Raw genomic sequence first — 25,045 nt, 5'->3', positions numbered from 1 at the left:
TATTTGATACGAGTGAAACAATTACGGCATATGATGTACATCGTAAAAGAAGACTACGATCAATCATTATTGTTGATTTTGCATGGCATAGTTTAAATTTATTTTCCTTGCATTCACATGCATTTAGACAGATCTTACTCATTCAATTAATCTAATTGACATAAAACAATCCACGTCGTATTAGAATAGAATCCACGTTTGCGTGTTATAAAAGCTTCAACTTGTGATTCATAATTGTCAAATTGAGAATTCCATTCCAATAACTAATATTCCATTTGCCCTTTTTCTTAGGAAAGATATAGACTAGTAGTTACGGAAATAGGTAATCTTGATGAATAGGTACAAATAGATAAGAGAATGGGTGTCTTGTTCTTCAATTGAATCTTTTTGGGATTCACTTATGTTAGTGACCCATAAAAATGCACGGACGGTAAATTTAGAGACTCGGGATCCCAAAAGTATATTGAAATAACGTCATGATTACAAGTAGCGTTTCACCACATTATTTTGAACATAAGAATTAAGAATTTCCACGAGGTAACAACGAAATGGTAATTTGCAGGCCGAAGCAGTATAGCATGGCCGCTTACAGGTCCTGCCTTTATACAATAAATCCACCTCTCTTGCACATTCTGCAAAGTCACAAACTAAAATTCACCAAAAAAAAACACATTCGGTAGGTGAATGAGCAGAGCAGAAGAGGGATGAAAAAAATGGGAGATGTTCTAGTTGGAACTTGGAGAAAGATTAAAACGCCAAAAATGTGAAACCTTCTTCAGCAAAAAGCTCTACTACCATCCTGATAAACTCAGGATTCATCAATTCCAGGGTATTGTGAGTGAGAGGCAGCGAGAAGGGCAGCTCCAATCCCAGACCCATCATTAGAGTGCTCAATAACAATAGTTTCAGCAACTTCCTCTCCAAGCAATTCTCGTAGAGTATTCTCCATGCACTTGCTATATTCAGTGTAATGCTCGTACAATCCACCATCCAAAGCTACCACTGTCTTCTTGTTTTCCCCATCCTTGACCGCGTCTCTTCCCAGCTTTTTCAGTACACCCAAGACTCCAGCAGCAGCAAGGCGTGCCCCACGTGTAGCAACTATATTGCAGAGCTCAACAATAACTTTTCTTACTTTAAGAGAAGTATTTGATATCTGAAACAGAATTAGAACACTTCAAAAATTTTAATCTACACAAACTTATTGGATTAGTATGGCCAACAACATTTAAAGTCATTCATGTGAAGATAAGAGCATCGTCCTTAGATTCAACCTCTTTATACGTCTTTCGAAGGCCACTTCTGATATTAATAGTTGAAAGTGAAAATTAAACACACCTCCAATACATTCTTCAATTTTTCTCGTACCACCCTAAGATCAGAGGATGCATCCTGATGCATCGCAGACATGTCAGGTGTCCTGCATGATTCAAAGCTCACATTTTAACTGCTTAGCGGGAAACAAAATCCCAAAGGCTATAATAAATCCAAAGAATCTAAAAAATGTAAGGAAAGTAAAACTATATGTACTAAACGTCAACATATACAGCTACAACTACATAGTTGATGTACGGGACAACCTCAAATTGAAAGGAACTTTTAACTTTGGTGGAATAGTGTCACCAAAAAGGGAAGCTTCTTCAGCAATCCTACAAAGAACTCTGCGAACAATTTCTCCCAAGTACATTCCAGAAATTATCTTCTCAAAAATCTAAAGAATCAGTTCAACGACATTAAAATAAATGTATTATAGAGTTCGTTAGAAAAGAAAAGATAGACAAATTGAAGAAGTATATAAGTACAATCACCTGATCACCAGGGTTCAAACTTTCAGTATCCAATGAGTGATCATATTCTGTCAATGGAAGGTGAGCTGACTTAAAGTTACCCCATTCCATGTTGATAACCTACAGTCCACAGTCAGCAGCTTCGAAATTCACTTTATAATTTTCAGTTGCTATTGGTTTTCATAATCGCACAACCCTAAGGCTAAACAAAAGTTTGAAAATAATTTTTATTTTTTTTATTTTTTTTGAAGTAGTGAATATGAAATTGACACAAGTCGATGGCTGTGAAGCCGTGAAGGAGTTGCTAACCATCTCTCCTGATTTAGGTAGCAGACCATGCCATTTTGGTATTGCTTGTGCACGTTCCACATATGCTGCATTTGTCCCTGTACCTAAAATCACAGCAGCGACAACATCCTGATTGACATACCTACCTCCAGCTAATGTCCCAATTGTGTCATTAACCTGGTGATAAAGTGACCACTAACACTTAATTTTAAATTATAATTGATCTGAAAAAGCATTTTTATGTCGTACCAACGCAAAGCCAATAAATATATTCATAGAATCAACACAAAGGCCTTTTATTAATAACTGAAAATAACTCATCAAGTTTTACTTACCAGAGCAGATACACACATATCAAGGCCTGTTCTTTCAATGGCTTTACTGAGTGCAGCCACTACATCTTGGCCAACCTATTCAGCATCAAGAGTTAGTCATGAAGGTTGAAATACGAGTGCAAAACAGGTTTCGCGAGTTTAGAATATGTTTATTATTGCACATCATGCAATAATTTAAATACTAGATACTTACTTATTGCTTCAAATGAACATAATATACTAGAGTATTTTTGCACTGTTGAATGAAATGGCTGGCCGGGGAAATGGACTAGAGTATTTTTGCTGTGCATTGTTTATAGTTGATGAAGCTCACTGAAAAGACAGTAAGAAGTGACACCAACTACAATTGTTAAGAAACAAATGCTAACTTTAACAATTCTGAAGTTTCAGGATTATGAGGACAACTATTTCTCAGAAACTGAACCACAATCACTAGTTATTGATTCACGGAATTCTTTATCTTATGAATTCTAGGACTCAAGTGAAATAACTTTCTTTTAACAGGGGAAAGTGGAGTAAAATAGTAGCTGTAGCAGATGGACAAATGTATTACTAAATCCCTCGCACTAATATACCTACACTTTATAAGTGCTGATATTCACTTTCTTCACAAGAGATTACCATTGGAGAATATAGAAAACATTAAACTACGGAGAACAAAAGTAATAGAGAATTAAAGGAGCCAAAGTACTAAAGTAATGAGGACTGAACTGCATCATCTATAGAAAAGCCTTTCGTCCACTTAATAAGGGTCCCCGAATTAATTGATGATTGCAGCACAGGGAATGAGAAGGTAAAACCTAGTTCCCTCTGCCTGCCAGGAGGGGGTTGATGATCTTGACCTTCTTTAGCAACAAACTTAGCAAGTTCTGCCGCAATGTAGTCAAAAAGTGCCTGAAATCACAATCATTCTTTAGATTTGAGAGGTGTTTTCACACAAAAACATTAATTTACATTGGCTTAGTTAGCGATAATCTACTTACGTCTGAAGTCCCAACCATAAGATTTTCAGGAATTGAGACCTCAATAAATTCTTGACTAATAATTCCACGACCCTTTCCCCCCAAATGCACCCTCAGCACACGGAAGTTTGTTCCTCCGAGATCCAATGCATAAAACAACCCTTTCTCATTCCTGAAATAGGAAATAGAGATGTCAAAATCTGACAGCAGAAAATTTCAATATGACACAACTGTCCAAGTACTACGAAACAAACGCAATGTACAATTCACACATCAAATTCTACACCAAAATTGATCAAGAAGAGATCAACCTTCAAAAGCAAGATTTGGACAAAATTTGATCAACCCTTTTCGCAACTGCGAATATTTAACCGAAACCTTCACTTCATTTATAAAGAAAGATTAAAACTTTAGAGCTTACTCCAAAAATATACACCAAAGAGATCAAGAAATGGACTTTGAATCCAAAGATGGAGACCCAAATCAATATAAGCAAAAACAAAAGCTCCCCACATCAATCAGACCCAAAACAGATCAAACGGTACAAGTCGATCCAGAATATACATTACACATATATGCATGTCAGGAAATCAAAAGGGTCATTAGATTGATTGAATATCTACGTACCCAGTGGGGAGTTTGTCGACATAGCTAATGATCATCTTGAGCTTACTGCCTCCTTCGGAAGCGAGGCCGGCATGCATCTCCACAGCCATGGCGTCAGCCACCTGCCTCAGCTTCTCAGTGGGGGTGCCACACTTCTCCTCGAGCTCCTTGATGATGGCGGATGCCCGGGCCCACCGTCCCGAGCTCCGCATGCGGTGGCGCACCACCAAAACCGCCGCCACGGCGCAAACGGCCGTTGCGGTAACGATTATCACCGCCTTCCTCCCCATTGTTTCGGTTTATTTCGGGTTTGGAGTTGTTTGTGGACAAGTAAATGAAATGCTGTGTTTTTTTGGTTGGGGCAGTGTGATGCAAATTTTAACGGGTCAAAACAAAGCATGAATTATTAGATGGAAAGTTTTTCTTCAACAAATCATATTATTTATATTAAGGGGTGCGAATTAAGTTAAACTTGACAATGAGCTAACAATTATGTGTTTCAAATTCTTTTCTGGCGGAAATTAAACCTAAAGTTTCTCATTTACAAGTGAAGAAGATTACAACTACACCGTAGTACTAAGTAGCTATATAAAAAGATTTTAAATGAAGGATATGGATTTAGAATTTCCTATTAAATGGCTTAATGTGACTGAAACTATTAATAATTTTCAAGGTTCTAAAAGACACTAGGTGCTAGTTGAGCGGAGAGTTAGGCCTAGCGCCTAGGCGGCTAGGCAGGTACCTAAGCGGATTTAAGTAAATCTATTATATTTCGTGTAAATAAGTGTTTGTTTATACTTAAAATATATATAATTTCATTATAAACTACAAAATAGAATGACATATATATTAGGAAGTATTGGAACATAATGAAAACATAGGGAACATGCATATAATAAAATGCAAAATAAAAGTTATCTATTTTCTGTCTAAGTGGGTCGCAACCTAAGCGGGTTTGGGGGGGGGGGGGGCTAGGTGGGTGTCTAGGCGGTCTAGGTGGGCACCAAAGCAGGTATAGGCGTCATTTCTTAATTTTCAAACGTCTAGGCATTAATCGGGGTGTTGGCCAACCCTCTAGCGCCTAGACGGAGATTTTTAGAACAGTGATTGTTTTAATTTCAATAAGGAAAATTTGTATACACATTTTTTTCTTGTTTTACATATTCATATTTAAGCTGACGACGAAAAGATGATTATATTGAATGTAAAGGGTAACTGAAATCAACTCCATCTTAATATAAAAATGATGGGGTTATGTTAAGAATAGTGAATGATGTGTATAACAAATTTTAAAAGTTAATGTTAGGGAGAACAAATTTTTTAAACCAAATTTATAAACTCAATGATGTGGTTGTAGATGATTGAATTATTACTAAGTATCAATTAATGTGCTTGTTTCTCATTGGTGACACATCATTCTATCTGGAAAGAGAGAATCTAAATTTGAGTCTTGGTAAGAACTGAGAAGTACCACTACACTACTAGTTGGTCGGTGTACTACACTAATAGTTGGTCAGTGTTGGAATCAAAATCATGCACTATCGTGGACGGAGGAGCTACACAAATGTTGATACCTATAAGAGGACAAATAACCACGATTAACCTAAGGTACTGATCAAAAGCTCTCTGACGGTCAAGCTAGTAAGCAATATTGAGACTCAAGCAGTAGGCAAGAAAATAAACAAAGAGCATGCATGAGTGAATTGTGTTTATTGCATCACCCAAGATGAACCCTAAATGAGAGTGTTTATACTAGTTGGGAAATAGATCTTTTAGGATATAAAATTCCTATTAAACCGGAAGAATCTAAGAGGATATCTAGGATTAGATATTGTGTCCTTTTAAGGAATATAATTACTTGCGGTGTATGTCAATCCTTATATTTTATGAATCTCCAAGGATATAGAAAACATGTATGATCCCCAGTGGATTAAGATTATGTGTCTTGCAGAGCAAGAATGGTCAATCTCAACAAAATGCGCAGACTTTGCTACCTTTACGGAGTACAACAAGATATGGTGGGATTGCTAGTTCGTTTAAGCAGCTCAATTTGATCGGAGTAGTTGAGTCCATAACCAAACTTTTAAGATACCTATATTTCAGTTTGTCTTATTTCGACCCTAAAAATTAGTCCCGCAACCGGTGTCCATGCGATCGATTTTGGCACCGAAGGCTGACAAGGAATTTTTCCTTTTTTCCTACAAGTTTGGGTGGTTATCCTCTTTTTAACTTTTCTAGAAACCTCTTGAACTACTTCAGTGTGAGTTCAACATAAGAAAAGTCCGATTCGACTGTACACAAATAAGCAAATGCCAACATTGATAAAACCATTGTTTCCCAAAAGATATTGTCCAAACAATACAACCTTCAAGTTTGGCATTTGTTGGGAGATAAATAACCAAAATCGGACATTGTTGTCAACACGTGTATTTCTAACGGGAATTCAACCATATATTTGCACAATCCCAGTTAAAACTCTCAAATTCCAGGAATTATTTGGGTAGCTTGATTCCAACGAGGATAAAATGCTTTATCAAGATTCGAAATCAAGTCACAAACACCACGTTTATGAATCTCTTAAATCGGGGCGAACCGGACGGTATGGCGTCTTTAGTTCAATGCATTACAAGAGTGCAAACCGTACAGTATTCTGATTTTGGCAGGATTAATAAATAAACAATCTAAACCAGACATTCTCTCTAACGAACAAGTAACGAGAGATGGAGATGGGGTCGTTTTAAATATTCATTACATAGCATATAATGTACAAAGGTTTAGACATAACCTCAACAATGGTCCCACCCAAACTCGAAACAAAAAGGTCCTAATACCAGTGCACATTGAGCACATTACATAAGCCACACAAACATGACGACTGTTCCCAAAAGAAGAAACTATAAACGTTTTTTTTTTTCTTATTTCAATTTTTTTGGTTTTTTTCATGGATCTGGAGAAACCTAAGACGACGAAGGGTAAAAACCCTTTGCCACACCCGCCCAGACGACGAAAAGTAAAAACCTAATGCCTATCTGCAGAAGTTCAACGAGCACCTGAATAAATTCTCTTAAGACTCTTAAGAGCATCCAAAGCTCAAAACTTAAGCCGATAAACATAATTCACACATGCTAAAGATGAAAATTGTACATAAAGATGACTTCCAGTTCGAATCCCCTGGCTTCATCCGCAAGGTTGTATAGACAAGCAAGCCTGGAAAAGAACGAAATGAAAGCCAGCAATAAAAAGAACACTTACCCGAGCTGCTGGCTTTCGTCCTCTCATTTTTTGAGTCCCCAAATTTCAGAGAAATCCACTAAGATTCAACATGCTCAGGCCGTTGATGTTAGGCTAAACCTGTCATTACCACAGCAAAAGGCGAAGCATAAAGATAAACAATACGTCAAATAATCAAGAAAAATGTATGTAGAAGTTCAATACACATGCCTCAACCCTGTTATTTGTTCTGAGTTTACTCCCTCGCTGGAATTGAGTACCATCCCAAATGCAGCGTTCACCTTCTTAGTCAAATGCAAAACAAAAATATAAAGATAAAAAGAAATTAGGTAGATTGGTCAGAACAAACTAAAGCTCCAAGATAAGAGATCTTAATGAAAATGAAAACGAGCTAGTTATGGTGCAGGGTATTCCCAAATGTCCAATGTTTAAACATGTGCAGCACAAATGAGGACCAACGCAGATCCTGGCAGGACTGGCATTAGTGTTCGAGATACCTCAGATGTTGCTACTTTTATGCCATTGGTGCATTTGGTCATAGAGTCTGAGTTAGATTGAAGAAATTAAGACGCCATCCAACTATCAGAATACTATGTTGCAAAAGAAAGCAACCAGATAATGCAAATGTTTCACCAAAAAACTGAGTCCAAGTAAAGGAACTTAAATCCAAAACCTCTAATGCTTCATGGGATCCATTTTGCTGTAGGTTTCCATTTACGCATCCATTATCTAAAAGACCCTTGGAGTCTGCCTCACATACATCACCCTGCAAATATCCTGGGTTGTGACTCCCAACACTGCTTCCGTCGACGCTCCTAGTGTTCCCTTCACAGATACCAGCCACTAATCCAAATCCAGCATCATCACAACTGCCCTTGCTTGAAAAATGTGTAATAGTACTGGAATTGGAGGCATATTCAGATTCCATTTCACCAGACAGCGTTCTTTTATTTGACTCTACTACTTCCATGCTAAAACCTTTATCTGAAGGCTCTGGAGATGCACTGCTTGCATTGTGACTGATAATTACAGGAGAAACTGAATCATGGGGCGGAGGGCTAGTAGATTGCCGTTTCTGTGGTGTAGTATCTTGATTCACCTCCACCCCGTCAAGATCCTTCCTCTTCAGGTGTCTCTCGCTAGAACCACTCCCACAAACTTCGCCATCATTAGCCTGCTGCTGGGCGACAACTCTAGATGGTTGAGGTCGTTTACAACCATCAGGGTACACATAAAGAGGAAGTTGCCTTCTACGAACGTGAGAAACATAAATTTCCATCCCTGGTTTCCAAAACATGTACATATTAATGGAATGCCTGAACTTATCAACAGTCCCTCGTATATCAAACTGCTGACCCTGAACCTTTTCACCCTGTTTCCTCTGCAAACCCATAAAAAATGCACCATGTGCACATTGTTTATTCACATCAAAATATTCATGCGGATAAGGATGGCACTGTAACATCCCTAGAGTATCTCGTTCAATCTGCAAATGTAAAAGACACACCAAAATAAGAGCCACAAATATACTAACATTTCTATTTTTAAGAGAAGCCAAAAATAAAGATTATTACCATTAGAGTTAGTTGCCTCAGCCGAGATTCCACCCAGCCTTTCCAAGCACGCAAGTCATCAACATCAGCAGCAACTATATCAACCTGGAGATAGTTTTTGTAGCTTTCAAAGAACAAGTACGGCTCAAACAAAGCACACCATTGAGCTTTATTCAATTCCACTTCCTGGATTTAAAAAATTAAAAGAAAAAAGGATAAAATAGTCAGTCATTAGAGTTAGTTGCCTCAGCCGAGATTCCACCCAGCCTTTCCAAGCACGCAAGTCATCAACATGAAAAGGGCGGGCAAGGGAACAGAACAAGTACAAACCTCACAGATTTTGTTTCCGTAACGGAACTGCTCGACCATAACACGCAGAGTACTTTGTGAAACATTATAGCTAGAATTCATACAAGGGTATGCAGGAGTAATAATTGGCATATGATGAGTCCGGTCACGAGGATATTTGCGAGGGTCCCAAACAGAAAAGCCGAGTTCATCCTCTTCGATGGGACACAACATGACAGGATTTGGCCAACGCCACTGCGTATAGACCCTAAAGAATCGAGAAACCAGCATGCTGGGAACTGCATTGGGATAAAGCTGGCAAACCCGGGCAACAAGAAGAGCCCAGTTCACTCCGCCAAGAAATCCAGTAACCTTACATATTTTCAAAACAGGACGCAGTCAGCTTAAATGTTGAAAAATAACAAATAAAAAACATAATATAACTTATTAAGTGAGGAGGCACTCACATTGGAATAAACACCGCGTCTTTTTGCCCAAAACTTCAAGCATCTGAGTGTTGTACAAAAATGCTACAACCAAAAAAGTACCACAGGAGAGATCCAACACTCCAGTAAATATATGTCTTAACAAAATAAAAACCAGCAATTGGCAGAAAAAATAAACCCATTCGATAGGAAGCATTTCACCTCAACATTTGGAACAAGCTTTAGAATTTGATCAGCGACCCTGCAGCCATTAAGACTTCGAACAGTAGGCTCATCGATATCATACAACAGAGATACATCAGAAATGTCCAGGTCCTGTTTAATTAAAAAAAAAAAAAAATCTCTAGAGCGATTAGGCAAAAAATATGAAGAGGGTAAATGCCAACGCTACAAAAAAAAAAAAAATGTGATTAACATGACAAATTAAAACCATTCTAAAATGCAATGCACCTTGACAAAATGAAAATTAGCTAAAGAAAATAAGTAGCTGAACCTGGTATTGTACAAAACCTATTTTCCTACAAACACCGTAAAGGAATTTTATAAGCTAAGATTATTCATTCAGATAGCCAACTGAACACTTATATTTCTCTTGAATTACATGTGAAGAATGTTTTATTATATTTTTCTATGTACTGCAGAGTTCTACTAAATAGAAACAGCTAACGTATACATGGTTTGCATTCATTTTGATTTGCAGTGAAGGCACACAGGTCCTTATTCATCCAGAAGAGGCATCAAGGTAAGAACGAGACAAATTAATCTATCCAAGACAGCAAATGCAGTCCAAGCCTGTGGCCAACCCGCATGGGACATCATACAAATAACAAAAAGCAAACATAGAGAGAGGAAAAAGAAAACCCCTAAACCATCTCATCCACAAAATAGCACATCAACTTCAGAAAAAATAAAGTGTTGCACTTCAATAATTCCATGACACTTGGTTTTAATTTTTTTTTTTATTTTCAAGTTTAACAAGAGTTCAATACTTACTTCTGGTACAACCAAGAGAGAAATACTAGCATAAAGGAGGTCGATGGATATTCCGTCAAACTTAAATTTCATTACAGGAACATGAGCATCTGGAACTGGTTGCAGTTCGGTCACCTCTTCCATCTGAGCCAGAATGTTGTGCAATACAAAGAAAAAGTCTTCCTGAAGATGACATAACAGTACTGAATAAATATACACTCATACAGTGAACAATGACAAGACTCAGAACTCCATGGAAAACCTGTTTCCCGTCAATGGTTACCTCTCGATTGATATAGGATGGCCCAACACATAATGTGTCTATGTCAGCACCAGGACCATGCACCTACATAAAAAATAAAAGTGCGCAAGTAAAATCTGAACATGCAAAACCAAAATCATTGGCAAATAAGAATAACAAATTAGTAAAAAGTTGATGGGGCAACATTAAAAGCATTTTGAATTTCCAAGCATTTTTTCCCTCTCTCTCACAAACCAATTCAGACCACAAAAAGAAATTCCGCAAACAAAATCAAAAGCAACCATACTTACCCCGAGTCTATAGGAGCCAAATGTAAAAATAAGAGCATTAGCATCCTCAACCATTTGATCTGTGTATCCTCTCAAGCGAGTAAGTTGCTTCACCCAATCCTTGACAATCTAACAATCAGAAGATGGGGAATGGGAAAGTTGAAAATGACAATTCAGTAAAAATAAATTGATTATTATAAAAGGAACAAAAACAAAATGTCAATGCCGATTAACATATAAAGTAATCGCAGATCCCATAAGGCTGATATACCTAAAAGCATGACCTTTAATCAGAAACACATCAAACCCAAAACCATGACCTTTATTCCAAGGGAATGATTTTAGTAACAAAAATAGTTGCGTGTCCAGGCTATCATCCTGTTCATGCATACAAGTTAGCTTTTCCTACTTTATTAGTCATATTTTTTAAAGGGATACTATAATTTATACAAGACACGTACTCTAACTTTACCTCTATAACCCTCCGTCTGCAACTTTTTACTCCTTTGAAGCTTTGACATCATACACTAATACAAGATCATTGCCCTTACTGAAGTCCAGAATATTTTCAGACTTTTCAGTCTTCTAGTTGTTCTTATTCTAAACATCAGAAAACCTATTCGATGTTCAGGTATGCCACAAAATTTAATTACACATCAAAACCCATTGGATATAAACACCATTCCAGTGCATATTTGTGTTTAAAATTGGCACTTAAACCGAAAAATTAGGCAACTTGGAATATATAGGACAAACAAATTTGATAATACTAAAATAAATCACACCTACAATTAGGACAAACAAAAGAAGGCAATCAACTGAGAGAGATTTATATTCTGCATATTAGATTCTGATTTGGAACATGGGTAGGCATCAAAACAATTATCAAAGTAATGACAAATAATTACTGTCCTAAACCATAAATTCCTAATCACTCTCTCCTATTGACTCAACAAGTCTACAATACTAAAACTGTATTAAGTGTTCATTAGCACACGATTTGTTTAAAAAGGGCAAATAATCACCTGCCCGATACGCCGAAGAACCTCCTCTCTCTTGGCAACTTCCTCTTTGCTCTCATAAAGCCCAGCTTCAACCAAAAACTTCAAACACCCAGAAACAAAATATTCACAAACAGAACATTAAGAACCAAAAAATAATCAATATTCCCAAAATTCGATAGCACAAACCTTCTCCAACTCCAATGTCCTCTGAATATCGACTTCGGTAGGCCCCGCAGTCGATATTGGCTTTGTCACTCCGTACTGCCTCGCCGCCGCTTGAGGAGGCGACAGCGGATCACTCAATCGCTCTGAACTCACCATCTCAGCATCCCAAAACGAATTTGAAAAAGAAGAAAAAAAAAAAGAAAAATCCTTTCGAATAAATATCAGAAAGCCCTAGAATTCCACTAGAAAGATAACAGGATCTTGAACCCAAACCCTAGAATCTACGAAAGGCGGAGAAAATAAGGCAGGACGAAAGGTTTTTAATAGTGAAGAAATACCCAAAACCCTAATAACGGAAGGAAATCGAAAGCCGACAACTTTCCCAAAATATCAGAATTTCGAAACCGAAACGAATTGGGAAATTTGCGAAAATTCAGATCCAAAACGGAACAAGGAAACCCTGAGGGATTCAATTCTACAGACGGAAAACAAACCCTAAAACGCGTCGGAAAAGAGAGATGGAGAAGTCAGAGAGAGAGATCGGGAGAGGTGTTGGTTGGCGGTCGGTTGGATTTTTTTATGGGTTTTTTTTTGTGTTGATATTTTTTTATTTATAATTTTTGTTTTATCTTGGGGTTTTATTTGCTTTTGAATTATGGGGCTTTTATATTTTAACGGCGTTGCGGTGGTTACGCGGGGCTCGCTTTTAATAAAGAAAGAAGGAAGCCTGGTGCGCTCGCGTTCCACCGGCACCACTGCACCGTATTAGTAACGTCAACTACAAGGAAACTCTCGTCACTTTTAACGGACCCTTCGGCCTCGTTACACGTGGCGACGTGGGAGTGCTCTTTTATTTTTTTTATTTTTTTTTTTGTCAAATTTTTCTAATAGCAAGTTGTAGGTAGATAACCTTTTGTTCTCTATAGTAAGAGTTTCACGAGAAATTCGAATTTGTGATTAGCAAAAAATCGCTTTTAATTTTGAAGAATTTGTAGCAACAAAATAATTAAATACATTTGATCAATGATCAAGGTTGTCGATTCAAGAGCTAAGAAGGTTTTACTTAATAAATCTCCGATGTTGAAGACAGCTTCTTTGAAATGAGAGAGTTTAAAGTTTAATTGCACAACAAACGCTTATCAGAATTTGGTAGAGAATGAAGTACTTATAGGGAGATAGCCGGTCACATGTGTAAGGATTGTCATGCCATGTGTTGACGTCCAATTGACCAAAGTGTGTCATCTATTGAATGTAGTAGGAAATAATTATCTTGAAAATATTATTAATTAAATAATTTCCTTAAACTGTTGTGAAATTCTTGATTGGATCTGATTGTGATTCTTTGCTTGATTGAGTATGTCTTCAATAAGGAAGGTATAAAGATAATGATTTAGTTATTAATCATCTCTTTTACAGCTTTGACTTTTTTCTTTGCCATAGACTGGATAGCTTGGAGAAGTCGTAGTTAATTCAAGTCGTTTTGAAGATTGAATTGCAAATGTAGGTCACACTAATTTAATGAAGGCATTCTCGTCTCTAGGTCAAAGTTCACGTGTCAACTCCAAAAATACCACACATTTGTTGTGCTACGCTTAGGAGGTGTGGGACATGAGAAGTCCAAGTTGAGTAAATCTGCCACAAATTTGTTCTTCAACTGCATTGAATCCTCTGACTTATAGTAAAAGCCTTTTGGAGATGGAGTCAACTACTTATAAAATTGATTTAATTCTATCTTTACTAGAGGATTAAGTAAACTTAGAAAGCAATTCTTTACAGTGTTACCATGGGGCAGCTCGAGATACGTGGGCAGGGGCCTGTATGGTGGACACGGCAGCAGAGGTTGCCTGATGGTGGCGTCGGCGCGGCTCGATTGGAGCCGAGGTGAACTACGAGAGTTATTTTCAATTAAGGTATGAACTTTATTAATCTCCACTTGCGGCCACGGGAAGCCCAAGTTTAGAACCTATACATATTTGTCATGCTTTAGGCATGGAACAGATTAATTTACGTCACTTATGAGACAAGAATAGATGTATCAACGTTTATTCACGATGTTCTTAAATCTGTCATTTCTCCCCCTAATGTGTTGGAAATAAAGTATAAGAAATACAAAGAACACGAGGGAATATAGAGATTGGGTGGAGAAATGTGAGTGTATTTCCTTCTTATTAGAGTGCCTAGTTATAGACGTAGGATTTACATAGGAAGGTGTTCAACTATTGAGATATTACATAGTGACCGGCATGAGAATAGTCATATAATAAATATCATTCATAACAATCCTTTGTTTTTTATTATGAAAAAAAAAAAGGCTGAGTGACTCGAATTTGAACGATTCTTTTTTGAATGAAGAATGAGAAGGACGCAATGTCTATAAGATAGACGCGGCAAACAGGTCGTGTTCGTGTTGTTTTCATGTCATACATGTTATTTTAATAGGTTTTCAACGAGTGACCCGATAACGATCTGGGTTGACCCGAAATCTATTTTTTCGTATCGTGTCGCGTCGGATTAATGGGTCGTGTAAGAAATTGTCAGGCCATCTAAGAAGTACACATAAAAATGTTTAGAGGATAGTACTCTGTACAATGCAGCAATTCTTGACAGAGTATTTTCACTTTTTGAGTGTAATTTACATCAATCTACACAACTGGTTAACTCAAAGCTCCGCTGAAATAAAATCTTTCATTTTTCTGAAATTTTGTTTTCCTAGTTTCTATGATTACTGACTATCCAAATAAAGCATCCCTCTTCCTCTTGAGGCCACTCTCACCAGCACCAGATGCACAAACTTCACCATCATCGTGAGACAATTTATCAGCCTAATTCTGCAGCATAACTCTAGATGATCCAGGTCGTATATAACCATCCGGAAACACGTAAGCAGGAAGTAGCCTTTTATGAACATGAGAAACATAAATTTCCATCTCCGGTTTCCAAAACATGTACATGTTTACGAAAAGCTTGAACTCATCAACAGACCCTCGTATATCGAACTGCTCATGGCCTTGAATTTTGTCCCCTAGCTTCCTCTGCAAACCTATAAAAAATGCACTATGCGCACATTGTTTGGTTGTGTCGACATACTCATGGGGATAAGGGTGGCATTGCAACATACCTAATGTATCGCGTTCAATCTGCGAATGTAACCAGATGCACCTGAGTTAGGGACAACAGCCAACAGGTATTTATATATTCGAAGAGACCAACGAAAACAGATATGAGTGTTACAATTCGAGTCAGTTTCTTTAGTTTGGATTCCACCCAGCCTCTCCAAGAGCGCAATTCATCGGCATCAGCAACAACTGAGTCGATCTGGAGATAATTCTCGTAGCTTTCAAAGAACAAGTATGGTTCGAACAAAGCACACCACTTTGTTTTATACACTTCCACTTCCTGGATTCAAGAAATGATGAGGAAAAAGTGACCAACAGTCAATTATGAAAACGTAACTTAGTGTTACACACTATTCTTCTTTTCTTTTTCTTTTCTTTTTTTGTCGAATTACACACTATTCTTCTTACCTCACATATTTTGTTTCCGTGTCGAAATTGCTCTACAATAACACACAGGGTACTTTGTGAGACATTCTTGCTAGAGTTTGTACAAGGGTAGGCAGGAGTTATAAAACCAAGTTCGTACCATACTCCTGCACAAAGCTTTCAGTTGCCTTTTCACTCGACATTGTTTCTTTCTGAGACCCCTAAAACCTGGCTCGTATACCAAATGTTGGTTTTAATATCCCAGAACTCAAGAACCCTAGTTGTCTTTTATGAAAACTCACATGAAATAATGAACTGATCTTCTCATGTTATTATCAATCTGAAGATTACAGTTTTAAAGGGAAGAATACAGAAAACAAATGACAGCAACTCTCCCACGATCTTATGCTGATTTCGTGGAGAGTCTAACCTTAAACAACGGAAGCAATCCTAACTGTGGTGAACATGCTCAACCACGTCTCCTACTTACTAGGGATTGTGCAAGACTTGGTCTCTGCATGGCCAGTCAGCTTTTATTTAATTTAAAACTAATTAAACTTAACTTAACAATTCTTAACACCCTCCCTTACACTGATTTCTACTAAAAAACAGTTTAGGGTTTTGGTTACCAACACAAACTCATCATCAACTTATTCAACCTTCATGCATCCTGCTTGATTTTCTGCCCACTGTTTCTCAAGATTCTTGAGTGAAAGCACTCCAAGTAGCTTCCTCAATTTCTCGAACTGGGGCTGTTTGAGTAACTTTGTAAGTATATCTGCCAACTGGTCTCCACTCTTGCAATACTCGAGCTCAACTATACCATCATTGCACAGATTTCGCAGAAAATGAAAACGAACATCAATATGCTTACTTCTTCCATGCATTACAGGTAGGCCTGGCAAACGGGTCGTGTCTGTCGTGTTCGTGTCGTTTTCGTGTAACACCTGTTATCTTAACGGGTCGTGTCGTGTCACACCCGTTATCTTAACGGGTCCTTAACAGGTCGTGTCACTTTACCCAACGGGTAAAGTGACCCGACCCGTTATGACCCGTTAAGAAAAAAATATTTTTTTTTACAATTTGCACATACCACACATTGCGACATAAATATTACTTGAAAACATTAAAACATTTCTCGTTCAAGTACTATATCTACACTCGAAAATGAAAGCCTAATAAAAAAAATAATACATACACTACTAATCTATTACAAATATTAAATGTATATAATTATTAATATTATAGTTGATTCATACTTTTATTAAGTATATAAATTCCACTAGTGTAAATATTTTAAATTGAAGATCAAATTCATTCTTTGTATTCATATAGGGTCAAGGAGTGTAGCTATTAAAATTCATCAAAATCAGAGTTAAAATAACCGTTAAATCTTGATTTTTCGTTTATAACCGTCGAAAAGCTTTGTCCCATTACTTGATCTCTGAATGTTTTTTTTTTTGTGATTTTTTGCTGATGTGATCTCCAAGCATATACAAACAATTTTGACGGTTTGGATCGTTGAAATTAGTTTTGGAGAATTCGTAAAACGATAGATTGACTAACACTTAGAGTTTATTTATACTTTCATTAAGTATAACATAAGATTTTGTGGTATCCACTTGTGTAAATATTTTAAATTGAAGATCGAATTCATTCATTGTATTCATATAGGGTCAAGGAGTGTAGTTATAAAAAATCATCAAAATCGGAGTTAAAATAACCGTTAAATCGTGATTTTTCGTTTATAACCGTTGAAAAGCTTTGTCCCGTTACTTGATCTCTGAATGTTTTTTTTTTGTGATTTTTTTGCTGATGTGATCTCCAAGCATATACAAACAATTTTGACGGTTTGGATCGTTGAAATTAGTTTTGGAGAATTCGTAAAACGATAGATTGACTAACACTTAGAGTTTATTTATACTTTCATTAAGTATAACATAAGATTTTGTGGTATCCACTTGTGTAAATATTTTAAATTGAAGATCGAATTCATTCATTGTATTCATATAGGGTCAAGGAGTGTAGTTATAAAAAATCATCAAAATCGGAGTTAAAATAACCGTTAAATCGTGATTTTTCGTTTATAACCGTTGAAAAGCTTTGTCCCGTTACTTGATTTTTGAATGTTTTTTTTTTTTGTGATTTTTTGTTGATGTGATCTCCAAGCATATACAAACAATTTTGACAGTTTGGATCGTTGAAATTAGTTTTGGAGAATTCGTAAAACGATAGATTGACTAACACTTAGAGTTTATTTATACTTTTATTAAGTATAACATAAGATTTTGTGGTATCCACTTGTGTAAATATTTTAAATTGAAGATCGAATTCATTCATTATATTCATATAGGGTCAAGGAGTGTAGTTATAAAAAATCATCAAAATCAGAGTTAAAATAACCGTTAAATCGTGATTTTTCGTTTATAACCGTTGAAAAGCTTTGTCCCGTTACTTGATCTCTGAATGTTTTTTTTTTTGTGATTTTTTGCTGATGTGATCTCCAAGCATATACAAACAATTTTGACGGTTTGGATCGTTGAAATTAGTTTTGGAGAATTCGTAAAACGATAGATTGACTAACACTTAGAGTTTATTTATACTTTCATTAAGTATAATAAAAGATTTTGTGGTATCCACTTGTGTAAATATTTTAAATTGAAGATCGAATTCATTCATTGTATTCATATAGGGTCAAGGAGTGTAGTTATAAAAAATCATCAAAATCAGAGTTAAAATAACCGTTAAATCGTGATTTTTCGTTTATAACCGTTGAAAAGCTTTGTCCCGTTACTTGATCTCTGACTGTTTATTTTTTATGATTTTTTGTTGATGTGATCTCAAAGCATATACAAACAAGTTTGACGGTTGAGATCGTTGAAATTAGTTTTGGAGAATTCGTATGCCATCAATCAAGTTCCGTGTGTGTGTGTATATATATATATTTATTAAGTAGATTTAAATCTATTTATTTTGTACGTATAAATTATAATTGATTGGTACACGGAATAGTACATACATCACGTGTCACGTGTGTCATTATAAAAATAGTGAGATATGTCATGACAGTCATGTTTGTGATAAAAAGTTAATAACTTAAAAAAAAAAAAAAAAAATTTCTCACCACTTCTATTAATTTTCATTTTTCCCTATTTTTTTTGTTTCCTTTTCAACTTTTTCTTATCATTTTCACTTTTTCCTCCAACATCTTTCCTTAATTCCCTCACTTTTTTGTTTTATTTTCAACTTTTCTTAACATTTTCATTTTCTCTCCATTGTTTTTTCAAAAAGGGCGGCAAGTTGGCAAATGCATGATCATGATTCATGCATATTAAATTATTAATTAATATGCATTATAGTTTTTATAAAATTTAATATATATATATATATAATTAGTATAGATAGACTTAATATTTTGAGGGTATAATTATTATAGTATATATAATAATTATAATTATTATAAATTTTATAGTTAATTTAATATATATATATATATATATTTATTATAAATTTTAGGGGTATAAAATTGTAAAATTAATGTATATAATTATTACAGTATTTTTTTAGGGTTATAAAATTATAAAAATAATATTCTGCTTATCGTGTATCGTGTTTACCCACGTGTATACCCGACCCAACCCGTTATCTTAACAGGTGCTTATCGGGTTACCCGATAAGACCCGATTCGTTATCGTGTCGACCCAAACACCTGTTAATTTCGTGTCGTGTCGTGTCGGGTTATCGGGTCGTGTCAGAAATTGCCAGGCCTAATTACAGGGTTTCTGGATAACTTTATAGCAGAAACATTATCACAGAAAATGGTTGTTGAACCCTCTTGATTTTCACCGAGTGCTTCAAGCATTCTTCTCAACCAAATAACTTGGCATGCACTAGAAGCCGCTGCTACGAACTCTGCCTCAGTAGTGGATAAGGTTACGATTTGTTGTTTCTTTGAAGACCATGTAACTGCTCCAGAATTCAGGATAAAAGCATGTCCTGAAGTGCTCTTCCTGTCATCAATGTCCCCTGCATAGTCACTATCGGTGAATCCGACAAAATCTGAACCTCCTTGACTTTTGTAGAGTACTCCATAATCACTTGTTCCCTTTACATATCTCAGGATCCGTCTTGCTGCATTCATATGCATCTCAGTTGGTCTTTCCATATATCTGCTAATGACACTTACTCCATACATTAAATCAGGTCGTGTGAAAGTCAAGTACATGAGACTTCCCACGAGTTGCTTGTACAAGGAACTGTCTGCTGCTGCTCCATTTACATCCTTACTCAGCTTTAATCCAGGCTCTAATGGTGTTCCAATCTCCTTGCAATCGGCCATTTTAAACTTCTTAAGAACTTCTAGTGCATATTTCCTTTGACAAATAAATTTTCCAGCAGCCTTTTGAATCACCTTAACTCCCAGGAAATAACTCATTAGTCCGAGATCAGTCATCTCAAATTCCTTCATCATAGAATTCTTAAAGTCTTCTATCATTTCAGCTTTATTGCTAGTATATATTAAATCATCTACATACAAGCAAAGGATTAACATATCTCCTCCAATCTCACCTTTAACATAAAGTGAATGATCATAGGGACATTTTTGAAACCCTAGCTTTTCAAGATGAACATCAATTCGACTATACCAGGCACGAGGCGCTTGTTTCAGTCCATAAAGCGCATTCTTCAGTTTATACACCTTTCCTTCTTCTCCTTTCTTCTCATAACCTTGTGGCTGATCGACGTACACCTCCTCATGCAATTCTCCATGCAAGAACGCTGATTTTACATCCAATTGATAAATCAACCATGAATGTTTAGCAGCTAGTGAAATAACTAACCTTATTGAATCTTGCTTAGCCACGGGAGCAAACACTTCCTTATAATCAATGTCGTGCTTTTGCTTGTATCCCTTTACCACCAAACGAGCCTTGTGCTTATCTACTTCTCCTTTCTCATTGACCTTTGTTCGAAACACCCATTTTACACCAATGGTCTTATGTCCCTTTGGCAAAACTGTCAACTCCCATGTGTTGTTCTTTTCAATGGATCTTAGTTCACTATCCATTGCAGCCTTCCACTTTATCTCTTTTGAAGCCTCTTCAAAAGTGATTGGATCACTATCTACAAATTGCGCAAAATGAACACTGTCATCATCTGAGCTTGTATAGCTTGTATCATAATCCATCATCCAAGCTGGCCTTTTTCTTGAACCTCCACCCCTTAAGTTATATCTTTCTTCTTCAGCTTGATGTGGTACTACTTCAGTTTGGAGTGGGGTTTGGGCCGTGATGGTTTCTTCATCAGAGTCATCATCAACTTGTATCTGTTGGTTGTTCTTCTTGTCTGCACACCATCTCCATGTTGTATTCTCATCAAATACTATATCCCGACTGATAATTATCTTCTCAGTTTTAGGATTGTACAACCTATAAGTTTTAGACACATCACTAACACCAAGAAACACACATTTTCCACCCTTGTTATCCAGTTTCTTTTTTCTCTCATCTGGAATGTGTGCATATGCTATGCACCCAAACACCTTGAAATGATCCACAGAGGGCTTTCTCCCATTCCAAGCCTCTTGGGGTGTCATATTTTTAACAGAAAACGTGGGACTTCTGTTAAGAATATGGACTGCCCAAAGAACTACTTCAGGCCAAAACTGTTTTGGAACTTCTCCCTTTGCTAGAAGGGTTCGAACCATGTTGAGTATGGTTCTATTTTTCCTCTTCGAGACCCCATTTTGCTGCGGTGTATAAGCTGCAGTGAGCTGCCTTTTTATTCCATTTTTGTCACACAAAGCTTCAAACTCTTTCGAACAAAACTCTCCTCCACGGTCAGTGCGCAAACACTTGATTTTTTTTTCAGATTCATTCTCAACAAGAGCCTTGAAACTCTTGAATGCATCAAATGCCTCTGACTTCTCATGCAGGAAATAAACCCATGTTTTTCTACTGAAATCATCAATAAAAGAAATAAAGTACCTTTTTCCTCCATTCGAACTTGGATTAATTGGTCCACATAAGTCCGAGTGAACCAATTCCAAAATTGAGTGAGCTCTCGTTGCTTTTCCAATTGGGAATGCTTCTCTAGGTTGCTTTGCTATGACACACTCCTCACAAACCTTGGTTAGATTTGTGATTTTAGGCAAGCCTGTCACCATTTTCTTCTGGTAGAGAGTTCTTAAGCCATTAAAATGCAAGTGACCAAACCTATGATGCCACAGCCATGTTTCATCATCTTCTTTGGCAACCAAGCAAGCATTTACACTCTTAAGCTTCAACGGGAACAACCTGTTTGGTGACATTTTCACCACAGCAATAGAGCCTCTCTTTGGATCATATATTTCGCATTCTCCTTGAAATATAGTGATCCTATATCCTTTATCTTGAAGCTGTCCAGCGCTTAGAAGATTTGTCTTCAAATTAAGAATGAAAAAGACATTTGAAATTGTCTCAATGAAGTCATTTTTGGTCCTGATTTGAATATCTCATTTTCCCATCACGTTCACTGTTGACTTGTCCCCAAAACTCACAGTAGTACGAAAGCTTTCATCCAGGTTAACAAATGATGCTTTACACCCGCTCATGTGATTGCTACACCCAGTGTCCACATACCAAGTCTCTTGGTCAAAGTCCTCCGCAACATGAAATGCCATCAGCAGCGTTTCTTCCTCATTTGTCTCAATAAAATTTGACTTTTCTCCCTTCTCTTTAGGAAGCTTGGTGTAGCACTTATTTCTGTAGTGTCCATAGTTACCACATCTGTAACATTCTATCTGTGATTTGTCAAACTGCTCCTTGCCTTTTCCTTGACGATCATCCTCTTTCTTTGAGACATAAGATGATTTGCTATCATCTTTATTCCCAAACCGTCCACCATCTCGATTTCCACGACCTCCTCTTCCACGACCACGTCCACCTCTTCCACGTCCTCTTCCTCCTCTTGAACTTGAAGATTCAATGAAGGTGAAAGCCTTCAAAGCTTGCTCTTGGGAGCCTCCTCGGTTGAGCTTCTGCTCATGAACCAGCAAAGAACTTTGTAGCTCATCTATTGACATATCCTCGATGTCATTTGACTCCTCAATTGAGCAGACCACGTAGTCGAACTTAGGAGCCATTGATCTCAAGATTTTCTCCACTACTTCATTATCTTCAATCTTGTGACCATGGATTCTCATCTTGTTAGCCATTGACATAGCCTTTCCAATGTACTCATTCACAGATTCCCCATTCTTCATTTGAAGAGTCTCAAAGTCTCTTCTTATAGCTTGAAGCTGTGCTCGCTTCACCTTTCTGGATCCTTGATACTTCTTCTTCATTGACTCCCATATTTGGTGGGAGGTGTCCTTCTCGAGAATAGTTTCGAGAATGGATCTGTCAATCGCCTGGAATAGGTAATTCTTTACCTTTAAATCTTTCAGTTTCTGTTCATCAACCTTCTTTTGTTGTGCCGTTGTCAAAATACCTTCAGGTATCTCAATCCCCATTTCCACAAGGTCAAAGTACTCTTTAGACCTTAAGAAGTTTTCCATCAGCATGCTCCAATGGTCGTAATGATCATCGAACTTGGGAATGGCTGGCTGCACAAAGCTTTCAGTTGCCTTTTCACTCGACATTGTTTCTTTCTGAGATCCCCAAAACCTGGCTCGTATACCAAATGTTGGTTTTAATATCCCAGAACTCAAAAACCCTAGTTGTCTTTTATGAAAACTCACATGAAATAATGAACTGATCTTCTCATGTTATTATCAATCTGAAGATTACAGTTTTAAAGGGAAGAATACAGAAAACAAATGACAGCAACTCTCCCACGATCTTATGCTGATTTCGTGGAGAGTCTAACCTTAGACAACGGAAGCAATCCTAACTGTGGTGAACATGCTCAACCACGTCTCCTACTTACTAGGGATTGTGCAAGACTTGGTCTCTGCATGGCCAGTCAGCTTTTATTTAATTTAAAACTAATTAAACTTAACTTAACAATTCTTAACAGCCTGCAATCATGGCCCTCCCCCCTGAAAGGAAAAGAACCACATTTATCTACTTTGACAGAATTCCGGTTTCTTCTAGTTACCTGAAAAGCACAGAATTTAAATCATTTTTTTGGCAGTCAAAGAAACCAAAATGTTACTGCGGTCAATAGCGTAACCAACTACCTCATACATGCCCACTTTCATACTAGAGGGAATAGGTGGCAAGGACTTCCGAAAGCCGTACTTGGGATCATACGGCTCGAAGGCTAGTTTTATTGATTTGCTTGGCCAGTGCGGGTAATCATATTGGGTTGCAAGATAACAAAGCTTGCCAAACACAGAAATCAGGGTTCCATAAGGCTTCATTCCTTTGGGGCCCTTGAAGTTATGGAATGACTTAGTCTTTGTGTCGAAAGTATATCCCTAAGTAAGTCCGAAGGCGTGGGGACGGGCGAGATGGATGTGTCTCTGTGACCTCGCAGCACGAATAACTTGGAGTCGATGTTGAACCTTGCACCCGCCAAGATACTACAGTGAGTGAGATCCACAATGCCCTTATCAAAGAACTTGGTTAAAGGATGAAGCAGTGGTGGTCGGTCTTGATGATGAAGTCCAATTGCACATCTTCTTCCCCCTAAACTTACTGCAGATCCTTGTCGGATTTTTACTTCATAGAGCCAACGTTCATGCGGACCTTGATACGGATTTTCATGAAAGTGCGCCAATGCGAACACAGATATATAATTAGTGTCGTGCTGCTTTACCACATCGGACACTCCCCGTCTCCCTCCATATGCAAGCTGGACAACAATATTACAATTTGATTAAAGTGGTAATGAAACAAGGCCAAAAGCATAATTACACGAAAGAATGAAGAGAAAAACCAATCAAGGGCTCGTTTGGATGTGATTAGATAAGTGCCAGAATCACTTTTGGGGCATATTCATATAATCACTTTAAGCAATCCAGAAGTACATGATGATAAGTTTTTTCTCCATATCATTTAAAGAGATTTTCCAAGTAAATTTATGGAGAAACACATACCCATAAGTAATTTGAGCCCTCTTATAATCATTTTCAAATGAACCCTAGTTAAGAAAAAAACAAGTAGATAGACAGATTCACACAGAATACTATCATAAAAAACAACCTATAGGTGTCATTATTTTGTAACATGCACTTATAGTCCGCGATCAGTTATATGATGGGAAATTGGCATTCTGAAAAGGTTATAAACATATGGGGGGAAATTTATTGGCCAAGAAGTATATGATTATATTTTTTGGCGTCTCAATAACAACTCTCGAGATTGTTGCATCTTTTACACCCTAAAAATAGAGAAAATTGAGTTCAGTTAGCAAACCATAGATGGTTGCAGTCCATTCAAATTGGCCCCTATCGTATTGTCTTTTGCGTA

General features: G+C 37.0%; 2 protein-coding genes across 3 annotated transcripts; both read right to left on the bottom strand.

Annotated features, from left to right (window-relative positions):
- Nucleotides 1-452: 452 nt before the first annotated feature.
- LOC137740176 (hexokinase-1-like) lies at nucleotides 453-4,350 on the bottom strand. The gene is made up of 9 exons (XM_068479997.1): nucleotides 4,000-4,350; nucleotides 3,394-3,544; nucleotides 3,122-3,304; nucleotides 2,411-2,485; nucleotides 2,097-2,252; nucleotides 1,809-1,907; nucleotides 1,581-1,711; nucleotides 1,339-1,420; nucleotides 453-1,156 (listed from the first exon to the last, which is right to left on the bottom strand). The coding sequence occupies exons 1-9, from the start codon at nucleotides 4,266-4,268 to the stop codon at nucleotides 809-811; spliced, it is 1,494 nt and encodes a 497-aa protein (XP_068336098.1). The 5' UTR covers nucleotides 4,269-4,350; the 3' UTR covers nucleotides 453-808.
- Nucleotides 4,351-6,710: 2,360 nt separating this feature from the next.
- On the bottom strand, nucleotides 6,711-12,795 carry LOC137739351 (nuclear poly(A) polymerase 4-like). Of its 2 annotated transcripts, XM_068478911.1 has the most exons (12): nucleotides 12,190-12,794; nucleotides 12,025-12,102; nucleotides 11,021-11,128; nucleotides 10,752-10,814; nucleotides 10,490-10,651; nucleotides 9,698-9,811; nucleotides 9,518-9,580; nucleotides 9,093-9,422; nucleotides 8,784-8,948; nucleotides 7,883-8,695; nucleotides 7,420-7,490; nucleotides 6,711-7,329 (listed from the first exon to the last, which is right to left on the bottom strand). In XM_068478911.1, the coding sequence occupies exons 1-12, from the start codon at nucleotides 12,322-12,324 to the stop codon at nucleotides 7,305-7,307; spliced, it is 2,127 nt and encodes a 708-aa protein (XP_068335012.1). In that variant the 5' UTR covers nucleotides 12,325-12,794; the 3' UTR covers nucleotides 6,711-7,304. The 2 variants fall into 2 exon arrangements, with proteins under 2 accessions (XP_068335012.1, XP_068335011.1); XM_068478910.1 differs by lacking the exons at nucleotides 6,711-7,329; nucleotides 7,420-7,490 and having other exon boundaries at nucleotides 7,501-8,695; nucleotides 12,190-12,795.
- Between the last annotated feature and the right edge of the window lie 12,250 nt (nucleotides 12,796-25,045).

Source organism: Pyrus communis, chromosome 7 (genome assembly GCF_963583255.1).
Source record: "Pyrus communis chromosome 7, drPyrComm1.1, whole genome shotgun sequence".
Lineage (NCBI taxonomy): Eukaryota > Viridiplantae > Streptophyta > Magnoliopsida > Rosales > Rosaceae > Pyrus > Pyrus communis.
The sequence above is the reverse complement of the archived record's forward strand: the minus strand, read 5'-3'. Positions and strand labels throughout refer to the sequence as shown.